Here is a 12,654-nt window from a genome sequence, read left to right as displayed (position 1 = left end):
AAAAAAAAAAAAAAAAAAAAAAAAGAGGTTAGAGTGGGAGAGAGCCAAAGCATAAGAGACTGTTAAAAACTGAGAACAAATTGAGGGTTGATGGGGGGTGGGAGGGAGGGCAGGGTGGGAGGGAGGGCAGGGTGGGTGATGGGTATTGAGGAGGGCACCTTTTGGGATGAGCACTGGGTGTTGTATGGAAACCAATTTGACAGTAAATTTCATATATTAAAAAATAAAAAATAAAAAAATAAAAAAAATAAATAAATAAAAAAAAAAGAAAGAAAGAGAAAAAAAAAAAAAAAAGAACAGTAAGTGTGGTCACAAAGATAAACTAAGTTATTTCAACTATCGTCCCCAAAATGCCAGATTACGAAGGCATAATTTTGAAAAGCAAGAAAAGAAGTAATATATCCACATATTTAGATGTTAGTAATTAGATGCAGAGAGAAAGAAACATTTTTGCTGATGCTTCTAAATTTTGCTATAAAACACTACTTTGTGAAAGACAAAAGTGGTCATATTTTGCTGAATACAGTAGTAGACCAAAGCTTGATAAAAAAATCAAATCATACAAATCATACATACATTCACATTGAACACACTTGAGCCTTATAAATGGTTATTTACTGTGGATTTTGGAAGCGGTTTTACAAAATAGAATATAATCTTGATTGCCTGAACTGGGTCACAACCCAGATAAGTGTAGTGTCATGAGTTCCTCAGCACTGAGCACATATCTGTTACCAACCTCTCAGCTGGGATTTCTGCTCTAGTCTCCATGGACATGTGTGCATTTGGAATCTAATTCTAGTAGGTGAGGGTGCCTTAATAAATTAAGACCTGTCCTGGGAAAGCCTACTATTGTGTCGATTTTGTTACGTAAAGGAATAAATGTGGTTTTAGGAGATGTTTCCTTTCAAATACAGATAGAATTAAGTATTTTTCTTACTATGATGTGTATATTGATATTCCTTCCCCATATTAATTAAATAAAAAAAGGAAAAAGGAAGGAAGAAAAAGAATCAGAGCATAATTTGTAAAAAATAAATGCGCTGAAATAGAGAAATTCGATTTCAAGTGTTGTGTGTGATGAGGAACCATTTGGACTGAATTGCAAAGCCATGCACATTGTGGTTTACACTGGAGAGAATGACAATTTTAAACTATAGACCTTGTAGTAGGTGTCACTGCAGTAGATACACTGCAGGTGTATCATGTTGACATTCTGTAAATAGTAGCTGCTGCTTAACACTGTCATTACAGATCTAATTCCAACAAGAGTCAATTCAAGTCTAACCATTTAACTAGCTACACTTCTTATCTTGGGATTTCAGACATTCAGAGAATATTTAAATATATTGCTGCCATGTTCTAGGACAATGCTGCTACATGATAAGGGAGGTATTTATTTTTTGAATAAGAAATAATGTAATATAGTATGTAGAAGAACTAAATAAGCTGCAAAAAATGGAATACTGCTTAAGGAAAGATTAAAAGCCAATAAAACCTTTTTAATACGATTTTAATATGAGAGATAAAACATTGACTGAATCACCTCTGAATTCAATTCCTCTCTACACATAAGAAATGCATGTATAAAATGTCCTGCCAATATTTTATTTCTCAAAGCCACTGGAAATATAGATTTTACATTTTACTTCTGATATTTTCACTATAGATTTCAGTAAATCTACATGTTCCCATTTTAGTATGAGCTGCAGAAATATCTTTCCGGAGGATGTGAAGACCATTTGTTTTAAGTGTCGAATTATTTTTTGTTTTTCTTCAAGTTCTTAATAAATTGATTTGCCTATTTAACTCTTCAGCAACTTGAGAATTAAATCCATTTTACACTGAATGTGGATCTGCGTACATATAATAATGCTTTTTAAACCTATATTCATATTTAACACCTAGCTTAAACACACAAAATGATATTCAGCATGCAGACCACTGCATATTCAGAGAATTTTCAGATTCTTTGAAATGTAGTATCATATTTTTTGTATAGCCCATAGTGTCATAATACTTTATGATATCATATCAAATTGCTTTTTACTTATGGTTCTAAAATGAAAAAGACATGAAAATTACAATTTTTTATCAGATTGAGCTAAATTTAAAGTTGAAAGACAACATGCAACAAGGCAGGACTTGAGTTATTACACACTTCTGATCCACATCAAGAGAATTAGAAAGATATAAAAATAGGGGTTTATCCTCCTATTCCCCTTTTTGTTTCCTTTAAGCAAGTGCCTTAGTAGATTAATCGTGGAGAAATTTAACAAGAAACCCATATTACACTGCCTATTTTCCCAAAAGGTTTGTTCATCTATTTCCTGTTGTCCCTAATTTGTTTTCTCTTCACTTTGGAAATATATTTGGAACTAAAGCCTTTTCAGTAAAACAAAGCAAACTATGGTTGGTGGATTTTGCTTTCCCTGGCTGACTTAAAATCCTCCCTCTTGCTTGGTTGAGTACAATGTTGCATTGCCAAACCAAAGTAACAACTTAAAAAGAGTAGCTTCATAAAAGTGACACATCTTTTTATGCTAAAACTATATACCTGGATTCTTGATAATATTCATTCTTATCAAATCGGGATACAAGGTGCCATTCATAAAACAAGAGGCCACGGCTATCATCAATGAATTCCTATTACACAATGTGTCTATCAGAAAATAAAACCGCTGACTTTACTGCACATGCACTAGGTAGTATGTGATTGAAAGTTGCCATCAATAAAATGCTCAAGTAGTTCAATAAGCAACTAAAGCAGAGTGACTCAAAGCAGCTGACAGAAAGAAATGCTGTTCAAAACATAAACTAAAGCATATTATTAAACAATTGGACATGCCTATTTTCCATGGGAATAGAACAGTAGCAAGTAAATCAACAGGAGTATGTTGCTAGTGGGGAAAAAATGTTTCTTAAAACAGACTTTGCAGAAAATGGAAATTGAGGGAATAGCTGAAATCTTTGTGAGGCTTTGGAAATAACTGCCACAATAGCAAACGAAAAGTGCATGTGATGTCTGGACTTATAATCAAAAGATTGATGTTAATGCATTTCTGATACTCAGCTTGTCTGTTATTTCCCATTTACCAATCTCTCAGCTTCCAGTCCCTGTAACAATATACTACATACCCTATGTATCAACTACTACAGGGTCTCTCTCTCTCTGTCTCTCCCTGATTTTAATTAAAAGTCTGCATGAACCAATATGAATCTTTTAAATTATGGCTACTGTGGCTCACATGACTTTATGATAGTAACAGTGACCACAAGGCTACAACTTAGCCCACCACGGTGACTTAAATCCTATGAGTAATGTGGCTAATCTCATTTAATCTTTCCAGTATGTATGATGAGGTAAAAATAAACTTGATACTTTGAAATGCCTTACAGCTTGAGGGAGAACAGTAGCCAGGGATGCATCCTCTCTTGAAGGACATTAAAGCCTTCCTGCCGCTGAATTCTTTAAATTTTGTATAAGAAATAATGAAAGTACAATATTTGCAAAGATTCTCTAGAATTGGTGCATTCGGTTCATAGATTATTTAGTAGCTTCACTTTTTCCTGGATAGTAATGTAAATCCCATATATAAAAGGGCAACAAGCACAATGAGGTATTAATATTCCTAAACTGTGTGAGCCTGAACCTTTCTTGATGGACCTTGGGGCTCAAGAGTACCTGAGTATGTATAGGTTTCATCCACTTGTTTGCAACCAGCCACCTCATTCATGTAGGTTTTTATGGTTGTTGATGTTACCTTGCTAAATAAAAATGAAATTTTAGAGTGAATGTTGTCTTGTCATCAATCTGAAACCAACCTCAGAGCAAATTATCAATATGACTTGACAGAAAAGCAAGTTCAAAGAGTTGAAAGAATTGGTCATAGCACCAATGGAGTGGGGAGAGCCAGGATCCATACCCAGGTATTCTCACTGATGCTTCTTTACAAAAGAGTGGCTTAAAGCTGTATATGCAGCAGCATTGACAATTGTCATTAAGACTAGTATCCTATATGGAAAGAGGCTGCATGTGGAATTAGATCACTGGGTAATTAAACATACTGGTTTGCCTGGGATTAAAGGGTTTTCCAGAATTGGGACTTTCACTGAGTCTAGGACAAACTGGGATCGTTGGTAACCTTAAAGATGATCATTTGCTATAATCAATTCTAGGATTAGGGTGAATAAATAATGGGATTAGGTACATGAACTAACGGAAATTATTTTACCTTCATCTTGACAGCCAATAATATACAAATGCAAATTTTTCGACAAATGATCGTGGAGTTATTCTGTATCACAAGTTATGAGTGGCAAATTCAAAAACCATGAAAGAAATCTAAAATGCATTTCTACCAATTTAATTAGTATCTATAATAGCATTATTTCAACCAGTTTCACTAGAACAATAGAATCTTGAAAAGTACTAAGCTGTGGCCTATAAATCCATAATCTAGAAGCAATTTAAAATTTAAAAAATGAATTATTCTCAGGGATATAAAAATCCTTATTTTATTTTAGCTTATCTTCACTCAACTTGCTGAAAGAAATATTATAAAATACATGGTTTGAACTTTCTATTCTCATGAGTAATTTTTAAATTATTCAATTTAATTATAGTCTAACAGCATAAGAAGAATAGTAACTACTTAAAATTAGAAAAATCTTACCAATGAATTATTCTAGATGTTTGCTAAATCACAAACTATTTGATATGCTCCAAACTATTTGTGGTAATTTGTGAGACAGAATGTCAATAGTTTACAGCCTTGTCAATGAATGATAAGTGTTTCATTTGACTAACAGTGTTTTTTTAATGTTTATTTATTTTTGAGAGAGAGAGAGAGAGAGAGAGAGAGAGAGCAAGCATGAGTGGGGTAGAGGCAGGGAGAGAGGGAGAGAGAGAGAATCCCAAGCAGGCTCTATGCTGACAGCAGGGTTCGAACCCACGAACTGCAAGATCATGACCTGAACCGAAATGAAGAGTTGGATGCTTAACCAACTGAGCCATCCAGGCACCCCTCATTAACAGTGTTTTTTAATCTTGTTCCATGTTTAGATATCTACTGTGTCTAGGTTCTGATACCTTCTGGGAGAGCTGATGGCTTCTGAGGAATATTTTATATAAGAATTCATAATCCAAGAATAACTTTGGATATAACAAACTTGAAAAATGCACTGCTAGGACAACAAAATGCACAGGTGTAGGGAGATCTCAGCAACATGCAAACTTCTTGTTACTATAGTAATAGGATTTGGGGAAATCTGGGTCACCTTGTTGCTCTGGAAACAGTCTCAGGAAGACCAAAGTTGAAACCCCATAATGACACTGCTTCTATCTCCAGATTCACTGCTTACTCATCACCTGTATTTTCACATTTCTGAAGAGACATTAGTGAGAATAGGTCATATATAAGTTCAATTACCTTAGGAAAAGATGAGCACTCATATTAAGAATCTGCTGCATATCAACACGATTGAAAGCTTTTTCAATTTACCTTACATACCATTATTAATTTCGCAAAATAATACTTTGATTTCTGTTAAACATTTTTGTCAATAATACTTTATATAGTAGACCAGACTATGTACTCATTTCTATAGATTTTTCTGAGAAATTATTATTTAATTCACCCACTGATAACAGTAATTCACAAAACGATTATGAACTTTTTTTCAAGATTAGTCATCAGTGGTTGAAGCTGTAAACCATATCCTAGCAAAAACCCTAAGATTCTTATCACCATCTCATCATTATTACTAATGGTGTCATTTTATTCCTTCTTTCTATTATCTAGGTTAACAACCCAATTATAGCTACTATATATTATATTTGTTATATGCCAGATATTTTTTTAAGTTTTTCATTTAATAGCATTTAGAGCCTACAAAACTAAATAACGTGGAACTTTGTATTATCCCCATTTTATGTGGGGGGAAAATAAGTTTAAAGAAACTAAGTAACATCTACAAGTTCAGAAAACCAGAATTTGAATCTAAGATTTTTGAATTTCCAAATTCATGCAAAAGAGTTATAGGAAACATCTCATTCTCTAATGATAGCATATCAACATTATGTGTGTTCTGTTGGTGGATCTAGTAGTAAATACCAGTTTTAGAAAATGTGAATTATCTATGATAAAAAATATCCATTAAGGCACTCATGTTCCCAATATTTCAGTGTGTGAAATGGTGATTTTCGGCTTTTTTCTGTTTTTTTCCTTCTGTTTTATTTTCTGTTGCACATACTAACTTCACCAAAAAGGAAATCAGAAAAATAACGTATGGGTTGTCTGTATATTATCTGTGATCTTATTTCAATATTTTGATCATGCTCTTAAAATTTCATGCTAATACTATTACAATAGTGATTTCTGCCCTCACTAGATTTTCATTCACCTTTTACAGTTGCTTCCTTACTTTATCTCCAAACCTAAAATTACAGGGCCACAAACACTCTCACTAGAGTTGAAATACTTTGTGATACTAATGAAGAAAGGTTTTTTTTTTTCTTTAAATGTTAGATTCATTTTCTTACATGGATTTTGCATATATTATAAACTTATATCTGAAATTTTAAAAGAAAAGGAATCCTAAATGCAAAGGCTACCTTTCAGTCATTTCAAAGTGTTATGGACTGAAATGTGTGCCCCTAAATTCAATATGTTCAAGCCCTAACCCCCGGTGTGACTGTATTGGAGATAGGGCCTTTAGGACATAATTAAGGTTAAATGAGGTCATAAAGGTGGGACTGTAATCTGCTGTGTATTTATGAGAGGAGGAAGAGACACAAGAGCTCTAGCTCATTCATGCCCTCCCTCTGTGAACCACAGAGGAAAGACCACAGCTGGGAAGGCAGCTATCTACAAGCCAAGAAAGAGAGGCCTCATCAAGACTCAACTCGAACAGCATCTTAATCTTAGACTTCCAGCCTCTAGACTGTGAAAACATAAGTTTCTGTTGTTAGGCCACCCATCTATGGCATTCTGTTATGGCAGCCCCAGAAAACTAGTACAAGGAAGTCATTGTATTTGCACTATGTACTTCTCACAAATGTAGTCTTTTTTTAAAGAGTTATTGTTGGTGAAATGCCATATTTTTTTTTATTTTTTTAAGGTTTATTTATTTTTGAGTGAGAATCAGATTGTGAGCAGGGGAGGAGCAGAGATAGGGAGACAAAGAATCTGAAGTAGGCTCCAGGCACAGAGCTGTCAGCACAGAGCCCAACGTGGAGCTCAAACCCACCAACTGTGAGATCATGACCTGAGCTGAAGATGGACTCTTCACTGACTGAGCCACCCAGGTGCCCCTGAAACACCATATTTAAGTCCTAATAAATGATACTACTGATTGTATAGATGCAGGAGAGACCACCAAAAGGCAAGACACTCAAATATCCATATAGCTAAGAAAAATGCCTGAGGTCAGCACCCACATGTACAACAAAATGTCTACTGCCCCTTTCTTTGCACTTAAATGGGCTATCTATGAAAAAGGGCATACCATTTTACAAGAGGAAGTGTTTATGTATTTTTATTTCATATCTACAGCTATTCCTATACTAATCCTATAACTGAAATATTATTTTATTTCTCATAACACCTATTAAATTCCCATAAACATAAAACAACCATAAATCACAATGTACAAAAAATCTTACATTGAAGTTTATTGTAATTGCTGGGAATTTATATTATACCTACCAGGTGGGTTATCTAACAGAAAAGGCAACAGTTACCTAGCATAAGAAACAGAGATTTCTCCTAACCTCTCTTATTAAGACAGATTAAAGGGGGGGAGGGGGGAAGAAGAGAAAGAAGATGAAAAAGAGATAGAAGGGAGAGAGAGAGGAAGAGGAGAAAGGGGTATAGGTTTGCCCTATTTATTTAGCCAGCAATAACTTTTATGATGAATTGGTTCCTAAATGTGATGCACATTTCAGGAAGACATCTTAATTAGGTAATTTTTATAAATGCTAAATGTGAGCAGACTAAATCAAAAGACTATATAATTAAGTAAAATTAGCCCCACCTGTCCCATTTCTTTATAGACTACATCATAACCTCTCAAGCAGGTACAAAATATGTTTTTCATCCTAATATAAGTAACCTACTTAATTCTTACTTGCCTTTCAAATCATGACACATCAATATATAAGTGCTAGAAATAAATTAAAATAAATTAAATTTGCTTTATCATAATTCCTATGTGCCCTCATGTTAGAAGTATAAATTATCTGAGAAATTTTAGTATTTAATATTCAAAGTTACCATAATTATGATAATTTAAAATATATACCTATATTTATTAATATTCTAAATTTACAAATTTTAACAGGTTTGTTTTAATGAACTAAGAAAAATACAGCTACATTGGGAATTTACCAATCAAGAGCTAATCTTTGTCTTCCAAACAGGAGTAGGAAACAACTTTGGTCTCTGCTACAACATTATGATAAGAAGTTAATACACCTAAAATCTTCATATTTTATAAAATTCTATGAACTGTCATGATAAGTTCTAAGACAGCTAGATCAGGTATGATAAATAATGACATTTCTATGATAGGAGATTTTCCATAGCATGCCAAGTAACCAACAGGGGCCAACAAATGATTGGACACTCCATGGTCCAATGATATTCAATTATAAGCTCTACTAGATGCCAATTCATAGCAGAAAATTTAAGGAAATATGTTGTTGGTAAATCTACAAATGATGCTGCCTTTTAAAATGACACCTAAACATGGCTTTTCTAAGCAGTTCTATAAAAAAACAGACTCTTATTAACAAAAGTTCCTATTCACAAAATAGACTGGTTCATGGAAAACACTCTAATGATACAGACAGTTTTTGTTTTCCAGAGCAATCATTTATTCTTGGTTAAAGTGTATACATTGCAGGAAGTGTAATTCAGCAGGTATAGGAAGGGCCCAGAGAACTATACTCCATGATGCAATTGTTCTGCTGCAAAAACTTTTTGAAAACGTTTTTCACAGAGGACTGTCTCCATCTTCATATGCTACATCATTTGGGCATTGTGCAAAGCAGATCAATACCCTGATTACAATTAAAAAGTTTCCCTGAGATGTTAGAATAAAATTATACCAAAAATACATTTAATAGTCAATTATTTGATCTCCATTACAAAAATTATTTCCAAAGTTATCCTTTCGTCAAATTAATTAACAAACAAGAGCAATCACAGATATTACAATATTTGTAATAGAATATTCTCCTCCTCAATACTTTAAATATTTTCCTTGACATTTTGCAAACCAAGAGTTAAAAATATGGGAACTTTATGTCATTTAAAGATTCACAAGAGTGAAACGATAAAGAGCACCTGTCTCTCACATCGATTACGGCCATGGTGACTCCTGATCTTCCAGTGTTAGCAATGAAATAGCCTGTATGCACTTGTCAGTTTATTGACCTGTTTGCATGAAGATGCTGAAAGCTTAATTTATTCCTGGTGTAATTTGAGAGCCACCTCAAGATTCCACCTATTTGAAATGCACCAACTCTTTCAACTTAGAGTACAACCAGATGGTGAAAATGCAGAAGAAACCTGGATTGAATATGTAAAGCACCAGGCTGCAGGACATGCCCAATTATAGTTAGTGAAGAGTCAAACAAGGCACTAACTTGTATTTTTAAACCCAATTATTTACCATAACTCTGATGCTCATTTTTCAGTGAACATCAATTTAAGATTTTTGTGAGATAATTTATAGAAGAGAAAAATAGGTTATTTTGTTACCTCAGTCTACATATGCAACACTGCAGTCTGAAAAATAAAGAATGGAACAGAAAACTGAACAGTTAAACAAAACATCTATATTACAGAGTTCCTGTGCTCTCTGTAAGACAGGGAGTCAAATCTTTGTTTTCTCAGCTGCAAATGTTAAAAATCACCTCAGAAATAAAGTCACCCAACTGCTTTCTAAGACCTCAGGCAGGGAAAGTCTATCACCTCTCATGGTAATCTTCTCCATTCAGCTTTAGGATAATACGTGATTTTTTTTTTTCCTAATAAAACTCCGGTTGAAATTTAAGTTCATTTTCTCTAGCTCTACAAAAAGTTTTGAATAGCTAGTCAGTCTCCTATTTAAAACAACTCCTCCAACATTGGGATAGATTTTGTCCCCTGTTGTTAGTAGCCATAGAACATTGAGAAATAATAAAGTATACATTCCTGAAGCAGAAAAAAAATGTTAACTATAATTTTGTTGTACCTCTTAGACTTCAAAGAATTTTTGTTTATGTTGATTTAGTTCATTCTCAAAACAACCCAATGAGGATACTTTAATCACTATGGGATAGTATGTTATGTGTCAAATGATAAAGACGTGATAAAAAGAAAACAAAACATCTAACTGCTTACATCCCAGTAGTTATAAAGATAAACTGAGACAATAAACAAGAAATACTTTTAAAAGTAATAAAACATTGTCAAGGGCAAAGCTGTGACATATGTAATAATACCTACTACTTTGTCCTTATTATGTCGCAATGTTTCCCCATCCCATAGAACCTACTTACATTTTATTTCTAATTTTTCTCTCTGGATCATGTGTATTTTAAAAATAAATTAAAGAAACTAAGAAAAACAAAATCAGTTATACTAATTCACAAAGTATTTCATGCCAAGAACAATAGCATCATCACACCCAGTTCTTACATGTTAATCTCTGAGAATTATTTCTCAATATCATATTTCTTCTTTTTTAAGTGAAATGAGATTATTAACTTCTATAAGTCTTAGGTCTCCTAAAATTTTATATTTCTATTTTTTTTTATTCAACGTAGTTTCCCTCAAGTCTTTCTCATCCTTCTTGATAAAGTTTATTTTCATCTCCCACTTTCTTCTTCTACCTTCCACAAATGACTTTTACCTGCTGCTTAAGAAATCATTTCTCCAGTTTAAGGCAATTTACATCTTATCCAATATTCCTGTGCCTATCATTGCTGACCCATAATAGGAACCCAATACACTTCTGACAAATAAATGAATGAATACATTTTTAAAATGACCTTTCAAAATTTTAACAACTCAATGGAACATATGTTGATGGGTCAATGTTTGAGCACATGTTTTTTCCACCTTCCAATAAAGTCCCAGGTTTAATCTTCTTACCAAATGAGCTGGATGGGGATGCTGACTAGTTCTTTGTTGAAAAAACTGACAAAGTGTTCCAAGTGCTTTATGTATATTAACTCATGAATTCTTCTCTACAACGTTAAGAATTTATGAGGAAACTGAGGCAAAGAAGTGTGAAGTGATTTGCTCAACAAAATCCAAGTGCTAATAAGTGGCAGAATCAAAACCTATACCCATGCACACCCAACACACACCTTTCCAGGTTTCTGTTAATGAGAAAAGTCCTTTTAAAACTCCATATTTTAATAGCATTATTTAAAAGTAACAATTTATATTAATTGCCACTGCAAGTTTCTCAACACCAGTTCAAATTCTATTTGATTGGGGTGACTGGACACAATCATAGAAAAGACAGTCCATTCCCATGCTCTCTCTTTGCTCTTTCATTTAGCAATTCCCTTTTAATATGTTTGCAGTTATTCTGAGGTCTATAGTACTAAACACAGGCTGACTTAAGTTGCAATCTTGCTAATGTTTTGACATTTTCTACAAAAATGCTTTCCAGAAAACACCTACCTGAAATTACCAATTAACTATCTTGACTTGAAACAGAGTAAGAGAGGGATTCTGTTACTTAGCTTTGGAATTACAAAACACTTTTAGCAATTTAGACCATAAATTTTTATATGAAGAATCTAATATTTCTCAGAATGTTTTGAACAGGACATGGGCATGCTTGTGACATTTATGAATACAATATCTTCAGGAAGCACAATTTTGTATGCAATATAAACAAACCTAACATGGGAACATATTGCATTGTAAAGTGTGCATTTACTAAAAGCTTTCCAGATATCACAGACTTTTCTGGGGGAAAAATAAAGATGCCTTGTACCTACTTCTACTAAAGAAATAATTTGGTCTACAAGAAAGTTAGAGCCCTTTTAAACATTAACAATGGATAAAAGACATAAGACACTGAGAGATAGCTCCATACCTGTTTTGTTGGAAAGTCTAAATGACACCATCTTATCAGGAATATTACATACATTCCTCACTGAAGCAATGCAGCTATAATTAGCATAGTCCTGAGGTCGAAGATTCTTTAGTTTTAAGATCTTGGTTTCACCCTGAAAACGTAGAAAAGGTCGTTAGAAAAAGTCAACAGTAACCAAAATGAATGAATGAATGAATCATGGCATTATAGTGTATTAAATCATATTATTATCAAAATCTAGCAGATTGTCTTATTTTGAAGGAAAATGTCTTTAAATAAAACAAAAACAAACAAACAACAAAAACACCACATGCATTTAAAAATAATACCGCAATATGCCTGGAGATAAAAACTAACAGACTACAATGAAAACTCAACATTTTCTTTGCAAATTAGCTTCATAAAGGGAGAAATCTATTTCTGGTGGTGGCTATGCCAATTATTATGCAAAGATCAGAACAGTGTACTTAATAATGGAGTTTATTCAACAAATGCTGCAATCTATATAGACTTCAACATGAAATGTTTTGAGAGAAAAGGATTCTGAAG

The 12,654-nt window shown here is 33.4% G+C and overlaps 1 protein-coding gene across 1 annotated transcript in view; it reads right to left on the bottom strand.

The window, feature by feature from the left end:
• Positions 1–12,654, bottom strand: part of LOC125910313 (MAM domain-containing glycosylphosphatidylinositol anchor protein 2) — a 331,066-nt gene that overhangs the window by 288,758 nt on the left and 29,654 nt on the right. The window contains exon 3 of the mRNA XM_049614096.1: positions 12,106–12,238. Within this exon, the coding sequence (XP_049470053.1) occupies positions 12,106–12,238 (133 nt within the window). The remainder of the gene's footprint in view (positions 1–12,105; positions 12,239–12,654) is intronic.

This window comes from Panthera uncia (assembly GCF_023721935.1).
Source record: "Panthera uncia isolate 11264 chromosome B3 unlocalized genomic scaffold, Puncia_PCG_1.0 HiC_scaffold_1, whole genome shotgun sequence".
NCBI lineage: Eukaryota > Metazoa > Chordata > Mammalia > Carnivora > Felidae > Panthera > Panthera uncia.
The sequence above is the reverse complement of the archived record's forward strand: the minus strand, read 5'-3'. Positions and strand labels throughout refer to the sequence as shown.